We start from the raw sequence: 23756 nt of genomic DNA on the forward strand, positions 1-23756 counted from the left end.
TGACTGTGGTCCCAGCCACTTGCGAGGCTGAGGTGGGAGGATCACTTGAGCTCAGGAAGTGGAGGTTACAGTGAGCCAAAGTGGCACCACCGCACTCCATCCTGGGTGACAGAGTGAGATTCTAGAGAGAGAGAGAGAGGAACCAGTGATAGAGAAAACCCTAAAAACAGCCAGAAAACAAAGCCATGTTATGTGACAGCAGTTTTATCACTGGTAATGAAAAGGCAAGAAAACAGAGGAGCACCACCCTTAAAATACAAAAAAAATAGTCACTATAGAATTCTATACTCAGCAAATTTTTGCTTTTTTTTTTTTGAGACGGAGTCTCGCTCTGTTGCCCAGGCTAGAGTACAGTGGTGCAATCTCAGCTCACTGCAAGCTCTGCCTCCCAGGTTCACGCCATTCTCCTGCCTCAGCCTCCCAAGTAGCTGGGACTACAGGTGCCCATCACCAGGCCCAGCTAATTTTTTTTGTATTTTTAGTAGAGACAGGGTTTCACTGTGTTAGCCAGGATGGTCTCAATCTCCTGACCTCATGATCCACCCACCTCAGCCTCCCAAAGTGCTGGGATTACAGGCGTGAGCCACTGCACCCGGCCCAGCAAAAATATTTTTTTTAAGTGAAGGAAAAAATAGATTTTTTTAGACATAGAAGAGCTGGAAGAATTAATCAGGCTTACAGTAAAAGAAATGTAAAAAAATTTCTTTATGCAGAAAGAAAATGATACCAGTTAAAAATATGTGTCTACAGAAAGGAAAGACTGGATGTAGCAACTACTTGGGTATATACAATTTTTAAATTTAAATCTCTTAAAAATAGGCAGGGCACTGTGGCTCATGCCTGTAAACCCAACACTTTGGGAGGCTGAGGCAGGCAGCTCACTTGAGGCCAGGAGTTTGAGACCAGCCTGGCCAACAGGGCAAAACCTTGTCTCTACTAAAAGTACAAAAATTAGCCAGGCAGAGTGGTACATGCCTGTAGTCTCAGCTACTTGGAAGGCTGAGGCACAAGAATCACTTGAACCTGGGAGGCGGAGGTTACACTGAGCCTAGACCATGACACTGTACTCCAGCCTGGGTGACAGAGTGAGACTGTCTAAAATAATAATAATAATAATAATAATAACAATAAATCTCTTAAAAATAGTTGACTGTTAAACAAAGGTACTAAATCTATGAAGTGTATATAAGGAGAATTAAAATGTATGACAACAATAGCATAAAGACGAAGTGAGGAGAAATGAAAGTTTTACATAATACAATATGAAGGTAGACTGTACTAAATTAAACATGTAGTCAATAAACTCTAAAGCAATGACTAAACATATGAAGAGTTATAGAAACGAAGCGAAAAAGGAATATAAAATGAAGTCATTAAAAAACACTTAATCTCGGCCAGGCATGGTAGCTCACGCCTGTACAATCCCAGCACTTCGGGAGGCTGAGGCGGGCAGATCATTTGAGGTCAGGAGTTCGAGATCAGCCTGGGCAACATGGTGAAAACCTGTCTCTACTAAAAATACACAACTTATCCAGGCAAGGTGGCCCATGCTTGTAGCCCCAGCTACTTGGGAGGTTGAGGCACGAGAATCGCTTGAATGCAGGAGGCAGAGGCTGCAGTGAGTCGAGATTGTGCCACTGCACTCCAGCCAGGGCAACAGCGCAAGACCCTGTCTCAAAAAAAAAAAAAAAAATCTAAAAGAAGAAAGAAAGAGGAAAGGGGAAAAAAGAATGTATAGGACAAATAGAAAACAAACAGCAAGAGGGTGGATTTAAACCTAACCATAATCATATTAAATGCAAATAGTCTAACCCAAATTAAAAAGCAAAGACTGTCATATTGGATAAAAAGCAACACACAGCTGGGCGTGGTGGCTCACGCCTGTAATCCCAGCACTTTGGGAGGCTGAGGCGGGCAGATCATGAGGTCAGGAGATCGAGACCATCCTGGCTAACATGGTGAAACCCCGTCTCTACTAAAAATATAAAAAATCAGCTGGGCGTGATGGCGCGTGCCTGGAGTCCCAGCTACTTGGGAGGCTGAGGCAGGAGAATGGCGGGAACTCAGGAGGCAGAGGTTGCAGTGAGCTGCACTCCACTGCACTCCAGCCTGGGTGACAGAGCAAGACTCCGTCTAAAAAAAAAAAAGCTACACCCAACTATAAAAAATCAACTTTAAATATAGATACAAATAGATTAAAGTAAAATGATAGAAAAACAGATATAATGCCAACACTAGTCAAAAGAAAGCTGGAGTGACTATATGAGACAAAGTAGATTTTATAGTAAAGAAAATTATCAGGGATAAAAGAAGGACATATCAATGAAAAAGACATAGCAATTCTAAATGTTTATATACATAATAACAGAGCTTCAAAATACACGAAGCAAGAGCTGACAGGACTGTGAGGAGAAATAGACAAATAAAAAATTATAGGCAGATATTTCAATACTTCTCTCTTATTAGTTGATAAATTAGTAGTGGAAAATTAGTAAGAATAGAGAAGATCTGCTCAATACTATCAACCAACCTGTCCTACTGGCATTTATAGCAAACTTCATCTAACAGCAGAATATACATTCTCTTCAAGTGCACATGGGACACTTGCCAGGAGTGGCCATATGATTGGCCACAAAACAAGTCTCAATAAATTTAAAAGGATTCAGGGTATAACTATGTTCTGTGATCACGACTGAATTGAATTAGAAATCAGTAATGTGCTCTTCTGGAAAATGTCCAAATATTTAGAAACTAAATAATATTGTTCTAAACAACCCACGGGTCATGAAAGAAATCAAAAGGGGAATTAGAATGCATTTTGCATGAAGATGAAAACGTAGCATATAAGAATTTGTGGCATGAATTTTCCCCAAAATACTGACTTAGTTTATGTCATTATGTCATTAAACTCCCATACTAGAAAAAAAAGTCTCAAATCAATGACTTCAGCTTCCGTCTTAAGAAACTAGAGAAAAAACAAAAACAAAAACAAATGAAGCCCAAAGTAAGCAAAAGGAACGAAATAATAAAGATCAGAGTGGAAATAAATGAAGCAGAAAACAGAAAAACAATGAAAAATGGGTGAAAACAAAAGCTGGTTCTTTGAGAATATCAATAAAATTGATAGACCTCTTAATAGACTGACAAGGACCAAAAAAAAAAAAAAAAAAAGACAATTACCAATTTCAGAAACGAGAGAGGGTATATCACTGCAGATTTTACAGATATTAAAGTAAGAGGATATAAACAATGTTAATAAGTCCAAGAACTTAGGTGAAATGGACAAATTCTTTGAAAGACACAGACTACCACAACTCATTTATGAAGAAATAATCTGAAGAATTCTATACATATTAAAGAAATTGAGGCTAGGTGAGGTGGCTCACGCCTGTAATCACAACACTTTAGGAGGCCGAGGCAGGCAGATCACCTGAGGTCAGGAGTTCAAGACCATGGTGAAACCCCTGTCTCTACTAAAAATATAAAAATTAGCCAGGCATAGTGGTGGGTGCCTGTAATCCCAGCTACTTGGGAGGCTGAGGCAGGAGAATTCCTTGAGTTTGCAGTGAGCCAAGACTGTGCCACTGCACTCCAGCCTGGGCAACAAGAGTGAAACTCCATCTAAAAAAAAAAAAAAGAAATCAAATTTGTGATTAAAAACGTTCCCCCCAAAAAACATGCAGGAGCAGATGGCCTCAATAGTGAATTCTACAAAACATTTTTTAAAAATATAAATTGTACATAAACACTCCCAGAATTTTTAAAAATTGTTTTTATTTTTATTTATTTACTTTTGAGACCGAGTCTCGTTCTGTCGCCTAGGCTGGAGTGCTGTGGTACGATCTTGGCTCACTGCAAGTGCCACCTCCCGGGTTCACGCCATTCTTCTGCCTCAGCCTCCCAAGTAGTTGGGACTACAGGTGCCTGCCACCACGCCAAGCTAATTTTTTGTATTTTTAGTAGAGATGGGGTTTCACCACGTTAGCCAGGATGGTCTTGATCTCCTGACCTCGTGATCCGCCTGTTCAGCCTCCCAAAGTGCTGAGATTACAGGCGTGAGACACCACGCCTGGCCAAATTGTTTTTATTTTTTAGAGATAGGGTCTCACTCTGTCACCCAGCTTGGAGTATGGTCGTGTGATCATAGCTCACTGCAGCCTTGAACTTCTGGGCTCAAGCGATCTTCCCACTTTAGCCTCCCAAATAGCTAGAACTACAGGTATGCACCACCACACTCAGCTACTTAATTTTTTTTAAGAGATGGGGCCTTGCTGTGTTGCCAGGCTGGTCTCAAAATCCTGGGCTCAAGTGATTCTCCCACCTTGGCCTCCCAAAGCACTGGGATTATAGATGTCAGCCACTGAACACATCCCCAGAAATGTGAATAGGAGGAAATACTTCCCAATTCACTACATGAAGCCAGTATTACCTTGATACCTAAACCAGACAAAAGCATTATAAGAAAATAAAATCATAAGGCAATATTCCTCATGAGCCCAAATGCAAAATTTTTTAACAAAATTGTAGCAAATAGGATCCAATAATATATAAAATAAATAATACATGGCAATTCAAGTGGGCTTTATCTGAGTGATAAAGTTGTTTAAACATGTTTAAAGGTGTCAATCTAATTCATGATTTAAAGAATTTTCTTGATTTAAAGAAAATCATTTTGTTCCATAAGTTACTGAGTGTTTTTATACTTAAAAGATGTTGTGAATCAATTTTTTTTTTAGCAATGGTATAGCAGATGTTTGAATTGTAAATTCTACTGTCTGCATTCACTGTGTGTTGCACATTCTTACTGGAAGTCTGTGATTGCTGTACATTGTGGTAATATTTAGGTCTGCAAGAACACAAAGTGTATTCCAAGGTTATGGGGGGTACACCCTAATTTAGCCAACCTCATAAGCAATACTAGAGGCCATGAAGATAAAGACATGAAGGTTTTAATCATCTCTGTCTCCAGAAATCCTCAAGGCACAAATGTGTTTTTTGTTTTTGTGTGTGGGGGGTTTTTTTTGGTAGAGGAGTCTCATTTTGCTGCCCAAACTGGTCTCAAACTCCTGGCTTCAAGGGATCGTCCCACCTCAGCCTCCCAAAGTGCTGGGATTACAGGCCTGAGCCACTGTGCCTGGCCAGCACACATCCTTAACATTGATAACATTCCCAATTGCCCAGGTGCAGTGGCTCACGACTGTAATCCCAGCACTTTGGGAGTCCAAGATGGCTGAGGTCAGGAGTTCAAGACCAGCATGGCCAATATGGTGAAATCTTGTCTCTACTAAAAACACAAAAATTGGCTGGGCGTGGTGGTGCACGCCTGTAATCCCAGCTACTCAGGAGGCTGAGGCAGGAGAATCGCTTGAACCTGGGAGGCAGAGGTTGCAGTGAGCTGAGATCGCACTGTTGCACTCCAGCCTGAGCGACAGAGCGAGACTCGGTCTCAAAACAAAAACAAAAATAAAAACAACCCCCCCACCAAAACCCCAATAAATAATGGTTATCCAGTAAGAGATGGGCAAATATTTGGTTGGATAGTATATATTGCTAACAATAATAAAATTAATGTAAAAATCATATCCCATCATTATGAGTAAGCAAAATTCTAGCTTATACCAAGGAAAGTTTTGAAATATTTTATCAATTAGTAAAATTTATAAAGGTAGCTAATATGAGAGGAAAACTAGGAAGATGCAGAAGTGAAGAAGGAAATAGAAAAGAGGTAGGCACTTCATACATGCTATTTCTTGTTATGCCTATGACAGTCCTGTGGGAGCTATAACTGCCCTGACTTTGCAGGAGAACTGATACTCAGGCGAAATAATTTGTCCCAAGGTCACATCCCTAACAACAGTACAGCTCGGTTTCCAACCCAGGTTAGATATTCCAAAGTCCTGGTCCTCTCATTACTCTATGCAAATTACCACAAAAAGAATTTTAACAGAAGAAGAACATATAATAGGCTTGGTTTATTTTTGCTGATGAAAATGCTACAAGCTGCCATGACAGAGTGAGCCACTGGATTTGACTTACTTCAAGGAGGAGTCCCCAACACCAATGCAGCCTCGCAGGCTGAGCTTCCTCAGGAATCCACCGCATCGCTTCGAGATATTTTCCACCACTCGACCCTTTAATCAAGAAAGTTCGGGGGGAAAAATACTGTTTTTTCATGCTGCTTATCTAACAGCAAAATAACCTGAAATCTAGGAACAGAATATATTTTTCCAAGTGTAACAGAAAATATTTTGGAACATTCCTCTAACACCTCAGTTCTATCCTTAATGCATGAAGGGGCTGCAAGCGCTGAAAAATGTTCTCAATTAAAGCATTAAGTATTCTAAAACCAACCAACAAACAAAAACACACACAAACACAAAAACCAAAACCTGTACACTGCCTTTTGAAAGCCTTAGCCCTGGGGTTAGGCCCTCCCTACCCAAGGGTCACAGCTATTCCGCCAATCAAAAGGCTTTTTGAGGTTAGCTGTGGGAATACCAGCCACCGAGCAGAGATCTAAGACAATGCGGCTTTAAAAAGAAAATCCTACTTGAGCTAAACATTACCACTTTAAAAGTATAACAATATATTGCAAAAGCTCCCCCTCATCCTCCTTAGCTGTCCCCTACTTAAACACATTTGCTTTGAAACAAGAACTTTCGCTGCGTACTGGCAGAGATATTAGAGGAAGCAAAAAGAAAATGAACAATGAACAATGATTAAGCACTTCCACTTTTTAAAAAACGTTTTCTACTTCAAATCACTTTTTTTCTTTAGAGATGGGGTTGCTGTTTGGGGGTCTCACTCTGGTGCCCAGATTGGAGTGTAGTGGTGTGGTCATAGCTCATTGTCGCCTCAGACTCCTGGGCTCAAGCGGTCCTCCTGCCTCAGCCTACTGAGTAGCTAGGACTACAGGCACAGGCCATGGCACCTGGTTTACTTCTACTTTTTGAGGAACAATTTCTTGTACCTATTATGGCTCATTTAATAGATTTAATAGTCAAAAAACTTCATGAACACTCCCAAAACGGAGGTAAGGAAGAGTATGTGTAGAATAGAGAAGATCCCTTAGGGCATCTTGTAGTAGTACCATGCCCTATGATTTATGCCAGTAGCAAACTACAACAACCCAATCCAAGCACGACGATTAATGACCAGACCCTTCAGGAATAAAGGTGTGAGTCATTCCACCAGGTAAAGAACCATGACCAGCTGAGGTGCTTGCTGAAGGCAAAGGAATACAGAAATTTATTGTGGAAGAAGGTAGTTATAAATACTAACTACAACCTCCACCTCCACAAGGGAGGAAAAGTTCAAAGGGACAATTTGATTTGTTTTGAATACTATTATCCTCATTTTATAAAACAGCAATCTTGGCACTGAACTGTGAGCATGACGAATTCACCAAGATACATCAAAACCACAGGGGGCGGGCGCAGTGGCTCAAGCCTGTAATCCCTGTACTTTGGGAGGCTGAGTCAGGATTTTGAGACCAGGCTGGCCAACATGGTGAAACCCCATCTCTACTAAAGATACAAAAATCAGCCAAGCGGCCAGGCATGGTGGCTCACACCTGTAATCCCAGCACTTTGGGAGGCCGAGGTGGGCGGATCACGAGGTCAGGAGATCGAGACCATCCTGGCTAACACGGTAAAACCCTGTCTTACTAAAAATACAAAAAATTAGCTGGGCGTGGTGGCAGGCACCTGTAGTGCCAGCTACCTGGGAGGCTGAGGCAGGAGAATGGTGTGAACCCGGGAGGCAGAGCTTGCAGTGAGCTGAGATCACGCCACTGCACTCCAGCCTGGGCGACAGAGCGAGACTGTTTCAAAAAAAAAAAAAAAAAAATCAGCCAAGCATAGTGGGGCACACCTGTAGTCCCAGCTACTTGGGAGGCTGAGGTAGGAGAATCGCTTGAGCCTGGGAGACGCAGGTTGCAGTGAGCCAAGATCATCCCACTGCAGTCCAGCCTGGGTGACAGAGCAAGACTCTGTCTCATAAAAACAAACAAAAAACCCCACAGGATACATATTGTTACCTAGCTAACATCTTAATTACGTTGAAAATCCAATCTTTGATACTGTTAGCATCTATTTATACTTTCTTGAGACTACCTGCATTAATAATTATTAATTTTTTTTTTTTTTTTTTTTTTTTGAGACGGAGTCTCGCTCTGTCGCCCAGGCTGGAGTACAGTGGCGCGATCTCGGCTCACTGCAAGCTCCGCCTCCCGGGTTCACGCCATTCTCCTGCCTCAGCCTCCCGAGTAGCTGGGACTACAGGCGCCCACAACCGCGCCCGGCTAATTTTTTGTATTTTTAGTAGAGACGGGGTTTCACCGTGGTCTTGATCTCCTGACCTTGTGATCCGCCCGCCTCGGCCTCCCAAAGTGCTGGGATTACAGGCGTGAGCCACCGCGCCCGGCAATTATTAATATTTTTTGAAGCGAAATTCCAGACAATTGTAAAATAAATCTTTCTCACAGGGGGAAAAAGATTATGACTTAGAAATCAAAGATATGTATTTAAGTACCTAATAAACAGAAACAAACAAAAAAAAAAACAGCTCTACACCAATGTCTACAAACGGAGCACCTAATATACTGTTCCCATTTCAAGTTAGTAACATTTATATAAACTTTCTAGTCCTCCTTTTTTGGGGCAAAGTTCTTGTACTGGAATACAAAACTACATACACAATATTCTGTTCCACTCTTTCCAACTAAGAGGGGGAAAAATGCAAATCCATTTCAGTGCAATATTCAAGCCAATGATTCTGTGTCTTATCTACCAGACAATATGTTGTAGGCATGCATTTTAGAATGAAGGGCTTTAAAGAAAAATAAGCCCTAAAATGGGCTAAAGACCCTTGGAGTTACCACTTTCAGATTCACACACTACTTAGTTATTTTTCATTTTTGGCCTAGCACAATCTTCAGTAACCATGAAGACACTGACAACAAAATGTACAAGTTTTAAAGGCACAGAAAATGCCAACCCAAACTTCAGGTAAACCACACGTATTCACAAAAGAGAAGATGAAGGAAAGGTACCGTGTGCACTTGTCACCTAGATGCTTTACTCTGCCTTTTCTTCCTGTGCCAGTCATGCAACCCACCGTTCAAGACACCTACAGTCTCCTCTTAGTAGGTGAGTGACCTTGGGTAAGTTACTCAACCTTTTCTGTGCCTCAGTTTAATATGGTGCTTATGACAGTGTCAGACACACAGCAAATATTATTAGTGTGTTGATCCTGATCCTTGACAACTTCTCTTTTCTCTCACATTTCCTTCCCAAAGTGCATATTTTTAAGACTATCCATAAAATGCTTCCTAGGGCAAGCATCCTCCAAAGGGTCTTGTTTAAGGACTATGAAAGACCCCAAGACTTGGTTCATAATCTAGGCTGGACCAAGGGGGCTAGCCCAAAAGGGAAGCTAAATGTTATGACTAGATTGCAATCCTGGTGTCAGCTATTTTAGGTTTTCACATGCAATTATTTATATAACTGGTGAACCATAAATTGGCTTCCCCTTTGGTGCATGGACTTTTAAGTATTTCTGGGATGTGTTTACATGGCAGTTAGCTGAAAGTCAGCAGTCAACTAAAATCTTGTAATCAAATAATGCACAAGGTAGTGATATTTAGTTGAAATAGTAGTACTTTTTAATATCAGAATAATTTTTTTTTTTTTTTGAGACCGGGCCTCACTCTGTCACCCAGGCTAGAGTGCAATGGCACAATCAGAGCTCACTGCAACCTCTGCCTCTTGGGCTCAGGTGATCCTCCCGCCTCAGCCTCCTGAGTAGCAGAGACTACAGGCATGTGCCATTGTGCCTGGCTAATTTTTGCTTTTTCATTTTTTTGTAGAGACGCGGTTTTGCTATGTTGCCCAGGCTGGTCTTGAACTCCTGGGCTCCAGTGATCTGCCCCCTACGGCCTCCCACAGTGTTGGGGTTTCAGGTGTGAGCCACTGCACCCAGCCTGACTTTAAAAGTTCTTCACGTGCTTTCCAAAAAAGTTGTATGGTTGGAAAAGTCATCAAATTTGAGGAGATATGAAGAACCACAGAAAGAGAGAAAGTATTTTGCTCAGTTTTTTCAAAACAATAACTCTCCTTTGTGGTCAGTAGAAATGACTACAATTTTTAGAAATTAAATGTCCTCCACATCGTCACTAAGTAAACACAGTGAACAAATATTTAGATATGATCAGTTTGAAGGGGAATTATATTCACTGGCATGGAATGTTGGCATGTTTAGGTGGAGCACTGTTGTAATCACTGCTGTTAACTCTCAAAAGCGTACTAAAGAACACCTAATTCAGAAACTACAGTGTTAAGCCAGGAACTAGAGCTTATCGTTCCAGGATGGGCGTGAATCCTTGAGGTCCCTGTCCTCTTCCAAGAGCAGAGCACCACAATATGACAGAAATAAGGGGTTCCCCCTTTATTTAATAAAGGGAAATCTTCTGCTCTGCCCCACTTACTGTAAGTATTGTGCTCCACTGGTATAAGATGAGAAGCAGAGACTCTCAAGCAGTAAGTAACCTAGAGAAGGAGGTGAAGAGTCTCCACAACTGACCTAGACCATTAGTTTGTCTAGGTCAAACCAGGTTAAGCAGCTAGCAGGAAATTGCTTAGCTCAGTCCTACTGTTAAACACAAGCATTTCCTTATCCAAAAAAAAAAAAAAAAAAACAATAAATACATCTTGGTAAAAACACATGGCAAACATACTGTGTGAGTAACTAAATTAAAATGCATTTCCACTACTGTAAGTTTGCTAAACTGGAAATACATTAGGTTTTACATTAGGTAGAAAATAAACTTCAGAATCTCAAGACCCTCAAACCAGCGCTTCAGACAAATCCTAAGTACAATGCTCTTTATTATTCCCTGCCTTAACTTCCTTTTTGGTTAGAAATTTCGTATTGAATATCAAAGTTGTTCTAAATAAACTGTGCTCATTTCATCAGGTTTACCATGCTTAAATGGAGATATTTACATATTTACAGATAAATATATCAGAATCTTGGAATTGTATAAGACTTAACTATTACTTTACTTCTTTATTTTATAGATAATAAAACAGAAGTACTGAGAGATTACACGACTTAAGTGGCTGAGCTGGGGTGACACTTTAGATCTCCAGCCTCACTCTTGGGCCTGTGCTTCTGCCATTTCTCCATTTTTGATGATGAATTAGAATTCTCAGTGGATTTTTTAGGTCAATAAGTGTTTGTTAAGTCTCCTAAGGTTAAAGCATTGAACCAGGTGATAATGATGCAGGTGTGTGGCTTTAAAAAGCTGAGTAGTAAAACTCAGACTATAAACTAAAGGAGAGAAAACCAATCTGTTACTGATACAATTTAAAATGCAAGCAGGATTTTGTTTCATGTATGCAAATCCCTTCCAGTTTTTCTTCTTTCTGTTCTACCTCGGCACTTTAGTATTAGATCTAAATGCAGTAAAATAAAAAGGCAGGAAAGAGGGAACAGTTACTCATCTTTTTAAAAAGTTTTCTGTCTAAACCAAAGCTAACTTACCTCTACATCTGTTTGAAAGTTAAAAAGATCTATTCTTTGCCAGTTGCTTCCATCCAGGGCTAAGATGTTCCAAGCCTGGAAGGTGGGAGGTAAAGGAAGAGGGATTGGGGGTGAAAGAAACACATTTATTGAGACTCTTAAAGAAAGTCTTGATTAACCTTTATTTCCAAACCTCTACTTTTAATGTATATTAAGTCAATCGTCAAATGCAAAATTATACCATTGTGTTATATTAAGTATAAAAGATAATAAAATTTTAATTTTCAGTAATTTGAACTAAAACTCATTCTAATAAAACTTGATATTTATTGATTAAAAATCTGGTGAATACTCTACCTTGGAAATCTGTGCACATCGGCACAAAGTTACTATATCCAAGAAGGAAAATATTCTACAGAGAGAGGAAAAAAACACAAAAACGAGATGGTGTTAACATTTCAGGATAATTATAAGTTGAAAGAAAAAATCTAATCCGCCACCTGGATACATAAGTTTTTTCAAGATTCCTCAATGTGCAATATACAAGTGCACTATAACTTTATATCACTACAGTGAAATACTAAATGCTTGCATGTTCAGAAGCTGTTTTGGACACACAATACAAATTACCTTAGAACTCGTTAAGCTTATATTTCCCTTGTTCTAAGAAATGGACACAGGAAAGACCCTAATTTGTTCTATTTGAAGACCACCGCTCTAGCATAAGCCCTCTTTTGGTGGTAGATGCGCTGAACGGGCTCAGATGCCTGAGCCTCAAACAACATTGTCAAAAAAAAGCTTGATGACAAAGCCCATTTGGTTTGAAGTATTTGTTCGCCTGGCAGAAAGATGGAGCTCATTAGTTGGCAAAGTCTATAAGTGATCAGTTTTTCCTAAGCAAAAGCCAAGGAGCCAGAGAACACAGGAAAGATGAGGGGGAAAGAAAAGCAGACAGAAGCAAACAAAATCTTGGTTGGCATCAGTAATGCCTTAGAGGAAGCAGTAGCTGCCAGCATGGCAGGGGACTGAGTGAAGCCTCGACATTCTGGCAGTCAAGGAGAGGAGCTGCTGCTGCTAGTACGTGAGCAAACAGCCATGTGCGCCTCAGCACTGTAGAGTGACAGCTGGAAACAAAGGGCAGCTTTTCTGTGAGAAGGATGGATAGGGTTGAAGTCAGGAACAAGAATAGTACTTCGGTTCTGAGAGTCCTGGAAAGTAAATATGAGAGTCTGTGCCTCTGAGTGTGGAAGGGGGAGAGTGGTAAGATGGTGAACAGCCACCTATAATATTCCTCAAAATTCTTTAAAGGTAACAATAGTGGTGAGATAAAAATCCGTGGCCTCAGGGAAGGAGAGTAGACTCATAAAACATCAAAGTGTTGTACCCTACAATAATGTACCCACATGCAGTACCATGGGATACTGACTGCAGAGATGCCATCCTACAATACAGGCTACAATCATTCTCTAGTGAAAAGCAAAGGATAGAAGCATAATAAGGGTTACACTGACTTTAAAAGATTCAGTGGATCTTTGTACATAGAAAAATGCTGGTGGCTAAAATATATGTACTTAAACATATACATCCAAGTATTTTAGGATATCTACACATCTACATTGCTCAACCCAAAGGCTCTCCTGCCCCTAATAGCTGTGTTCTGTGACATACGACCATCCCACAGCTAGCCACATCTGATTGTCAGCTCCCTACAGAAAACAAGCACCAAACAGAAACTAGCCTAGTACAGCAGAATCACATTTCATGCAGGGATTGGGTTCTAAAAGCATATGCCAAAGGTAAAAAAAAAAGAGTTAGCTGTTTCCCTTGAAAATCCCTTAAGAGCATACCACCTTTATCATGTCTCAGTAATAACAATACTGGTAATAACAAAAATAATCAACACTGATTATGCATCGACTATGTGCCAACCATAGTTTACATGTGAGTCATTTAATTGGCACAACACTGCTATGAGGTGTTGTGCTATTACTATCTCCATTTTACAGATAAGGACACTGAACATAGAGGTTAAGTAAGGTGCCCAGGGCACGCTGATAGTAAAGGTGGAACTAGGATTTGAATCCAGGTAGTCTGACTCAAGAGCACAAGCCAGGACCACTACATATACTGCTTTGGAAAGCTTAACACAGCTGTTTTTCCCTCAGGATTGGGCTAGATCCTAAGAAAGAAACTTAATCTAAGAGATATGAGCCGCTATGTGAGCTCCAGAGTGACTGACACAAGTAAGCTATAAAGTAACCTAACAATGCCATATGCTGGATACTCTAACTCCTACCCGATAGTTCAACAATGTACAACCAATCACTAATCAATGTTACTTCTGGAAACCGGTAAGAGTTCCCAAAAACAACTTTTGTAATCGCCCCCTCCTGATTCATCCTTTTTTCTTTAAAAACTCGAGCAGGCCAGGCACGGTGGCTCACACCTGTAATCCTAGCACTTCAGGAAGCTGAGGCAGGTAGATCACAAGGTCAAGAGATGGAGACCATCCTGGTCAACATGGTGAAACCCCATCTCTACTAAAAATATAAAAATTAGCTGAGCGTGGTGGTGTGCGCCTGTAGTCCCAGCTACTCAGGAGGCTGCGGCAGAAGAATCGTTTGAACCCGGGAGGCGGAGATTGCAGTGGGCCGAGATCATGCCACTACACTCCAGCCTGGGCAACAGAGAGAGACTCCATCTCAAAACAAAAACAAAAACAAAACAAACAAACAAAACTCAAGCAACTCCTTTTTTCTCAGGATCACTTCCCAGTGTTTCCTGAGCTGCAATCTCAAACTTGCCCCAAATAAACTCTCTAGATTAATTTTACCTCAGTTTCCTTATTTAGGTCAACAGTGCTATTTCTTAACTGATAATAACAGATGAAGTAGTTTTCATTGAGTGAGTGTGTTGCTTGGAACAAACTGGACTCCTGCTTCACTCACATGTGAAGCAAGAGCTCACACGTTGAGACACACGCAGGAACCAACACATGGAACAGGAATTCACATTTCTCATCTCATGCTTACTACCTAGGTTTATGATTACTGAATGAAAAAACAGATTGCCTAAAGTATTTACATTATTTCCCCTCTCTCCCCAACCTTTTAAACTGAAAGTAGTTGAATTTGCACAAATAGGCGTGGCGATACTCCAAACTACCACACTGACAGCCAAAGCCAATTCCTGACTCATGTTTCAATGAGTAAAAGTAATGCCCTCAATTACAAAGCCTGGGATACTGGCAATAGAAACGTAGATAGCGACACGAGTGACAAACTGAGTTCTGACCCCTCCAAAACATTCTTTCCTAGAAAGTGCTTCCTTATCTCAAATGTGATCGCCTCAACTTTACAAGGCAAGCACTGCAATAGCGCCTGGTTATAAATATACACAGCGGAGCGAGGGATTGGATGGACTTTTGGACTTTGTATTCTGCTCCATTAGTCTGTTTGTCTTTGTGCCAGTAAGGCTGATTTCATGAAGCTTTAATAATAAGTCACAATGTCTGGTAACGTAAGTCCTTCAACTTTGTTCTTCTTCATCAAGATTATCTTACTTATTCTTGATTCTCAGAATTTCCTATTAAGTTTCAAAATCAGCATATCAACTTCCACAAGAAAACTTTCTGAAATTGTTACTGGGACTGCATTGAATTTACAAAAAATTTGGGAACAATTGAGATTTTTACAATATTAAATTTTCCGATCCAGAAACATGATCCATTCCAAAATTTATTTAGGATTTCTTTAATTTCTCACAGTAATTTTTGTAGTTTTCCACATAGATACCTTGCTTATCTTTAGATTTTTTTTTCTGGTTATTTGATGTTCTTATTATTAAAATGGAATATCTTTTGGCAGCACATGGTGGCTCACACCTATAATCCCAGCACTTTGGAAGGCTGAGGGAGGAGGATCACCCGAGCCCAGGAATTCGAGACCAGCACGGGCAACATAGTGAAACCCCATTGCTACAAAAAAATACAATTACTAGCCAGGTGTGGTGGTGCATGCCCATAGTCCCAGCTACTCAGGAGGCTGAGGTGGTGGGATCAACAGAGCCTAGGGAGGTCAAGGTTTCAGCGAGCTGTGAACCTGGGCAACAGAATGAGACCCTGTCTTGAAAAAAAAGGAATATTTTAAATGTCATTCTTTAATTGTTGCTAGTATATAACGTTAATTTTCATATACTGACCTTGTACCCAACAATATTTCTAAATTTGTTCATTCATTCTGATTTTCTACATAAAACATCAATTCACCAGTGAATAATGAACTAACTTTCCTCCTTTCCAACAATTATATTTTCTATTTCTTTTGCTTATTACAGTGGCTATGATTTTCTCTAGTACAATGATAAATAGAACTGGTAATGAAATACATCTTTGTCTCATTCTCATCTCAGAGAAAAAGCTGCCACTATTCAATTATTATGATGTTTACTATAGGTTTTTTTTTCCTGCCTTTCAATTAGTTTATAATTCCTTTGTTATAGCCTATAAAATATTTCCATTTGGCACATGCACAATTTTAACACCTTTCACATTTGTTTATCTCCCCTTTAAATTTTTTTTTTTTTCCAGATGGAGTCTTGCTCTGTCACCCAGGCTGGAGTATAGTGGCGTGATCTCAGCCCACTGCAACCTCCGCCTCCAGGTTCAAGCAATTCTCCTGTCTCAGCCTCCCAAGGAGCGGGGATTACAGGCGCATGCCACCACATCCGGCCAATTTTTGTATTCTTAGTAAAGATGGGGTTTCACCATATTGGTCAGGCTGGTCTCGAACTCCTGTCCTCAGGTGCTCCACCTGCCTCAGCCTTCCAAAGTGCTTGGATTATAGGCATGAGCCACCAGGGCCAACCTAAAATTTTTATTTAAAATAAGAGCAAGTAGTACAGGTAGTTAGCATATACACCCCCACCAACAGACCCACATAGTTCCCCCTATCATTAACATGTCATATTAGTGTGGTATATTTGTTACAATTAATGAACCAATATTGATACATTATTATTAACTAAGGTCTATAGTTTACAACATAGTTCACTCTGTATTAGTTAGTTCTAGAGGTTTTGCCAAATGCATGTCATGTAGCTGCCATTACAGTTTCACATAGAATAGTTTACTGTCAACAACATGTTTCATGTATTCATCTCTCCTTTCTTCCTCATGAACCCTCGGCCACTACTGATTTTTTTCTTCCCAGACATGGTCTCACTCTGTCACCTAGGCTAGAGTATGGTGGTATGATCATGGCTAACTGCAGCCTCAACCTCTTGGGCTCAATCAATCATCCCGCCTCAGCCTCCCAAGTAGGGGAGACTAAAGTCACACGCACCATGCCCAACTAATTAGAAAAAAAATTATTTTGAAGAGACGGGGTCTATGTTGCCCAGGTTGGTCTTGAACTCCTGGCCTTAAGCAATCCTCCTGTCTTGGCCTCCCAAAGTGTTGGGATTACAGGTGTGAGCCACTGTGCCCAGCCCCACTGATCTTTCTAATGTCGCTATAGTTTTGTGTTTTCCAGATGCCATATGATTGGAATCAAACACTATGTAACTGTTCAGACTGGCTTCTTTTACTTAGCAATATGCATTTAAGGTTCCTCCAAGTCTGTTCATGGCATGATAACTTACTGTGTTTTATTGCTGAATACTATCTCATTGTGTGAATATAGCAGTTTGTATATCCATTCACCTATTGCAGGACATCTTAGTTGCTTCTGGCTTGGGGTGATTATGAATAATTCTGCTATAAACATTTGTGTGTAGTTTTTTGTGTGGATATAAATTTTCTACTCATTTGGATAAATACTTAGGTATGTGGCTGCTTGACTGAATGATACATTTATGGTTAGCTTTGTAAGAAACTGCCAAGCTATATTTGAAACTGGCTGTACCATTTTGAATCCTCACCAACAGTGAATAAGTGTTCCTCTTGCTCTGCATCTTACCACCATTTTGTATTTAGATTTTTGAAATTTACCCATTCTAATAGGTATACAGTGGTATCTCATTGTCTTAATTTTCAATTCCCTAGTGACATATCGTATTAAGCATCTTATGCTTGTCATCTGTATATCTTCTTTGGTAAAATATCTGTTCAGATTTTTTGCCCATTTAAAAAAATTGAGTTATTTCTCACTATTGAGGGTTTTGTTTTTTGTTTGTTTGGTTGGTTTTGTTTGTTTGTTTTTGAGATGGAGTCTCACTGTGTTGCCCAGGCTGGAGTGCAGTGGTGCGATCTCAGCTCACTGCAACCTCTGCCTCCCGGATTCAAGCAATTCTCTGCTCAGCCTCCCCAGTAGCTGGGATTACAGGTGTGTGCCACGACACCCAGCTAATATTTGTATTTTTAGTAGAGACAGGGTTTCACCATGTTGGCCAGGCTGGTCTTGAACTCCTGACCTCAAGTGATCTGCCCACCTTGGCCTCCCAAACTGTTGGGATTACAGGCGTGAGCCAGAGCCCAGCTGATTTACTCACCGTTGAGTTTTAAAAGTTCTTTACATATGTTGCACACAAGTCCTTTATTATACATTTGGCAAATATTTTCTCCCAGTTTGTGGTTTGTGGTTTTCATTCTCTTAACAGTGCCTTTCTCAGAGAAGATGTTTTAAATTTTAATAAAGTCCAACTTACTCACTTTTCCTTTCATAAACAGTGCTATTGGTGTTGTATCTAAAAGCTCATTGCCAAATCCAAGGTCACCTAGATTTTCTCCTACACTTTCTTCTAGAAATTCTGTGTTTTACTTTTAGGTATATGATCCATTCTGAGTTGATTTTTGTGAAAGGTCTGTGTCTACCTTCATCTTTTTAAATATAGATGTCCAATTTTCCAACACCACTTGTTGAAAAAAAATGTATACTTTCTCCATTGACTTGCTTTTGCTCCTTTGTCAAATATCAGTTGACTATGTGGCTGTATTTTTAGGCTTTCTATTCTGTTTCATCAGTCCATCAATCTATTCTTTCACCAGTGCTACATGTCTCGATTACTGAAGCTGTATACTAAGTCTTAAAATTAGTCCAATAGCGTCAGTCCTCTGACGTTGTTCTTCTTCAGTACTGTGTTGGTTCTTCTCAGTCTTTGGCTTTTCCATATTAACTTTTTTTTTTTTTTTCCAAGTAATAGGGGTCCTACTATGCTGCCCAGGACAGTCTCAAACTCCTGGCCTCAAGTGATCCTCTTGCCTCAGCCTCCTGTGTGGTTGGGATTACAGGCACAAGCCACTGCACCTAGCTTGCTTTTCCAAGCAGGTTTACAAACATCCACAAAACCAGTTTTGTGACTTAAATATGTGACTGTTTGACTAAATGATACACTTATGGTTAGCTTTGTAAGAAACTACCAAGCTATATTTTAAACTGGCCGTATCATTTTGAATCCTCACCAACAGTGAATAAGAGTTCCTGTTGCTCCTGCTGCTCGCAAAGTAATTTAGTAAAGTTTTGATTTGGATTTTGGTGAATCTACACATCAACTTGAAAAAAGTTAACATTTTAGCAATACTGAGTCTTCCGATCCATGAATATGTAATATCTCTTCACTTATTAAGATATTCATTGATTTCTTTCACTGGAATACTGGAGTTTTATAGTTTTCCTCATATAGATCTTACAAAATTTTCTTCAGAATTATACTTAGGTATTTCATTTTTTTGATGTTAATGTAAACAGTATTATTTTAAATTTCGAATTTCAGTAGTTCATTGCAGGTATATAGGAAAGTAATTAACTTTTATAATATTAACCTTAGATTCTGTAACCTTACCATAATTGCTAATTAGTTACAGGAGGAGGTTTATTTATTTTATTTTATTTTATTGAGACAGAGTCTTGCTCTGTCACCCAGGCTGGAGTGCAATGGCACCATCTAGGCTCATTGCAACCTCTGCCTCCCGGTTCAAGTGATTCTCCTGCCTCAGCCTCCTGAGTAGCTGGGATTACAGGCGCCACCACCATGCCTGGCTAATTTTTGTATTTTTTAGTAGAGACAGGGTTTCACCATGTTGGTCAGGCTGGTCTCGAACTCCTGACCTCAGGTGACCCACCTGCCTCAGCCTCCCAAAGTGTTGGGATTACAGGCGTGAGCCACCGCACCTGGCCCAGGAGGAGGTTTATTATTACTAATTATTTTGTCAGTTCTTTGGGGTTTTCATGACATGGGCAATCGTGTCAACTGCAAACAAAGCCAACTTTCTCTCTTTCCAATGCATATCTTTTATTTTCTTGCCTTATTTTATTACATTAGCTAGGACTTCCAATACTGTGATGAACAGGAGTGGTGAAAGGGGACATCTTTTTCTTGTTCCCAATCTCAGGGAAAAAGCATCTAGTCTGTCATCATTAAGTATGATGTTGGCCGGGCACGGTGGCTCACGCCTGTAATCCCAGCACTTTGGGAGGCCAAAGTGGGTGAATCATTTGAGGTCAGGAGTTTGAGACTAGCCTGCCCAATATGTTGAAACCCCATCTCTACTAAAAATCCAAAAAAGGCCGGGCGCGGTGGCTCAAGCCTGTAATCCCAGCACTTTGGGAGGCCGAGATGGGCGGATCATGAGGTCAGGAGATCGAGACCATCCTGGCTAACACGGTGAAACCCCGTCTCTACTAAAAATACAAAAAAAAGAAAACTAGCCGGGCGAGGTGGCGGGCACCTGTAGTCCCAGCTACTCGGGAGGCTGAGGCAGGAGAATGGTGTGAACCCGGGAGGCGGAGCTTGCAGTGAGCTGAGATCCCGCCACTGCACTCCAGCCTGGGCGGCAGAGCCAGACTCCGTCTCAAAAAAAAATAAAAATAAAAATAAAAAAAATTAGCCAGGCATGGTGGCACAGGCCTGTAATCCCAGCTACTGGGGAGGCTGAGGCAGGAGAATCACTTGAACCTGGGAGGCAGGTGTTGCAGTGAGCAGAGACTGCACCACTACACTCCAGCGTGGGCAACAGAGCTGGACTCTGTCTCAAAAAAAAAAAAGTATGATATTAGCTGTAGGTCTTGTGTAGATGTTCTTTATCAAGTCAGGGAGTTCTTCTGTATTCCTAGTCTGCTGAGTATTTTTATCATGAATGGGTGCCACAATTTGTCAAATATTTTTTCTGCACTTTCTGATGTGACCACATGATTTTTTTCTTTAGTCTGTTGGTGTAATAGATTACACTGACTTTTGAAGGTTAAAATATCCTTGCATAGTTAAAATAAATTCTGCTTTATTGTGGGATATAATTATTTTATACGTCACTGGATTTGACTTGCTAATATTCTGTTAAAGGTTTTTGCATCTATTTTTATGAAAAATGTTGGTCTTGAGTTCTCCTTTTTTTGTAATATTTTATATGGTCTTGGTATTATGGTAACACTGGGCTCCCAGAATGAGTTAGGGAAGTCTTCTGCTTCCATTTCCTGGGTTTAAGTGAGAATCAATGTTGTTAAAATGTCCATACTTGTTGTTTCCTGACTTTTTAATGATTGCCATTCTAACTGGTGTGAGATGGTATCTCATTGTGGTTTTGATTTGCATTTCTCTGATGGCCAGTGATGATGAGCATTTTTTCATGTGTCTGTTGGCTGTATGAATGTCGTCTTTTGAGAAATGTCTGTTCATATCCTTTGCCCACTTTTTGGGGTTGTTTGTTTTTTTCTTGTAAATTTGTTTGAGTTCTTTGTAGGCTCTGGATATTAGCCCTTTGTCAGATGAGTAGATTGCAAAAATTTTCTCCCATTCTGTAGGTTGCCTGTTCGCTCTGATGGTAGTTTCTTTTGCAGTGCAGAAGCTCTTTAGTTTAACGAGATCCCATTTGTCAATTTTGGCTTTTGCTGCCGTTGCTTTTGGTGTTTTAGACATGAAGTCTTTGCCCATGCCAATGTCCTGAATGGTAATACCTAGGTTTTCCTCTAGGGTTTTTATGGTATTAGGTCTAACATTTAAGTCTCTAATCCATCTTGAATTAATTTTCGTATAAGGAGTAAGGAAAGGATCCAGTTTCAGCATTCTACTTATGGCTAGCCAATTTTCCCAGCACCATTTATTAAATAGGAGAGGATGTGGAGAAATAGGAACACTTTTACACTGTTGGTGGGATTGTAAACTAGTTCAACCATTATGGAAAACAGGATGGCGATTCCTCAAGGATCTAGAACTAGATGTACCATATGACCCAGCCATCCCATTACTGGGTATATACCCAATGGATTATAAATCATGCTGCTATAAAGACACATATACACGTATGTTTATTGTGGCACTATTCACAATAGCAAAGACTTGGAATCAACCCAAATGTCCATCAGTGACAGACTGGATTAAGAAAATGTGGCACATATACACCATGGAATACTATGCAGCCATAAAAAAGGATGAGTTTGTGTCCTTTGTAGGGACATGGATGCAGCTGGAAACCATCATTCTTAGCAAACTATCACAAGAACAGAAAACCAAACACCACATGTTCTCACTCATAGGTGGGAACTGAACAATGAGATCACTTGGACTCGGGAAGGGGAACATCACACACCAGGGCCTATCATGGGGAGGGGGGAGGGGGGAGGGATTGCATTGGGAGTTATACCTGATGTAAATGACGAGTTGATGGGTGCTGACGAGTTGATGGGTGCAGCACAGCAACATGGCACAAGTATACATATGTAACAAACCTGCATATTATGCACATGTACCCTAGAACTTAAAGTATAATAATAAAAAATAATTAAAAAAAAATGTCCATACTACCCAAAGCAAATGACAGACTTAATGCAATCCCTATCAAAATATGAATGACAATCTTCACAAAAACAGAATAAAAACAATCCTAAAATTTATATGGAATCACAAAAGACCCATAATATAGCCAAAGCTATCCCGAACAAAAAGAACAAAACTGGAGGAATCACATTACCTGACTTCAAATTATACTACAGAGCTACAGTAATCAAAACAGCATGGTACTGCCATAGAAACAGACACATATGGAACAGGATAGAGAACCCAGAAATAAATCCATATAAACTACATACTACAATAAACTCAAAAGTCCCAAGAACATACCCTGGGGAAAAGACAGTCTCTTCAATAAATGTTGTTGGGAAAACTGGATATCCATATGCAGAAGAATGAAACTAGACCCCCATCACTCACCATACACAAAAATCAAATTAAAATGGATTAAAGACTTAAATCTAAGACCTCTAACTATGAAACTATTACAGGAAAGCATCAGGGGAAATGCTCCAGGACATTGTTTTGGGCAAACATTTCTTGAGTAATATCCCACAAGCACAGGCAACTAAAGCAAAAATGGACAAATGTGATCACATCAAGTTAAAAAGCTTCTGCACAGCAAAGGATACAATCAACAAAGTGAAGAGAAAATCCACATGATGGGAAAAATATTTGCAAACTACACATCTGACAAAGGATTAGTAACCAGAATATATAAAGAGCTCAAACAACCCTATAGGAAAAAAAAATCTAACAATTCAATTTAAAAATGTGCCAAAAATCTGAATAGGCATTTCTCAAAAGAAGACACAAATGGCAAACAGGTATATGAAATGGTGCTCAACATCACTGATCATCAGAGAAATGCAAATCAAAATACAACGAGGTATCATTTCACCCCAGTTAAAATGACTTATATCCAAAAGTCAGACAATAACAAATGCTGGCAAGGATGTGGAGAAAAGGGAACCCTCACACACTGTTGGTGGGAATGTAAATTAATACAACTACTATGGAGAACAGTTTGGAGGTTCCTCAAAAAAACTAAAAACAAAGCTCCCATATGATCCAGCAATTCGACCGCTGAGTATATACCGAAAAGAAAGTAAATCAGTATATTGAAGAGATATCTGCACTCCCATGTTTGTTGTGGCACTGTTCACAATAGCTAAGATTTGGAAGCAACTTAAATATCCATCAGCAGATGAATGGATAAAGAAAATGTGGGACATATATACAATGGATACATTCATCCATACATCCAACATATATCCATCCAACATCCAACATATATACATTCAGCCAAACAAAGAATGAGATCCTGTAATTTACAACAACACGGATGGAACTGGGGGTCATTATGTTAAGTGAAAGAAGCCAGGCACAGAAAGACAAACTTCGCATGTTCTCGCTTATTTGTGGGGGCTAAAAATTAAAACAATTGAACTCATGGGGGAAAAGAGTAGAAGGATGGTTGCCAGAGGTTGGGAAGGGTGATGGCAGGAGGATGT

The 23756-nt window shown here is 40.0% G+C and overlaps 1 protein-coding gene across 2 annotated transcripts in view; it reads right to left on the reverse strand.

The window, feature by feature from the left end:
- Positions 1-23756, reverse strand: part of FBXL2 (F-box and leucine rich repeat protein 2) — a 128327-nt gene that overhangs the window by 34621 nt on the left and 69950 nt on the right. For both annotated transcript variants that reach the window (XR_007723327.1, XM_050779404.1), the window contains exons 3-5: positions 11881-11935; positions 11545-11619; positions 6037-6131 (exon numbers count right to left, since the gene is read on the reverse strand). Coding sequence is in view for 1 of the 2 variants with exons in the window: in XM_050779404.1 (XP_050635361.1) it covers positions 6037-6131; positions 11545-11619; positions 11881-11935 (225 nt within the window). In the remaining variant the exon portion in view is untranslated. The remainder of the gene's footprint in view (positions 1-6036; positions 6132-11544; positions 11620-11880; positions 11936-23756) is intronic.

Source organism: Macaca thibetana, chromosome 2, assembly GCF_024542745.1.
Source record: "Macaca thibetana thibetana isolate TM-01 chromosome 2, ASM2454274v1, whole genome shotgun sequence".
Classification (NCBI taxonomy): Eukaryota; Metazoa; Chordata; class Mammalia; order Primates; family Cercopithecidae; genus Macaca; species Macaca thibetana.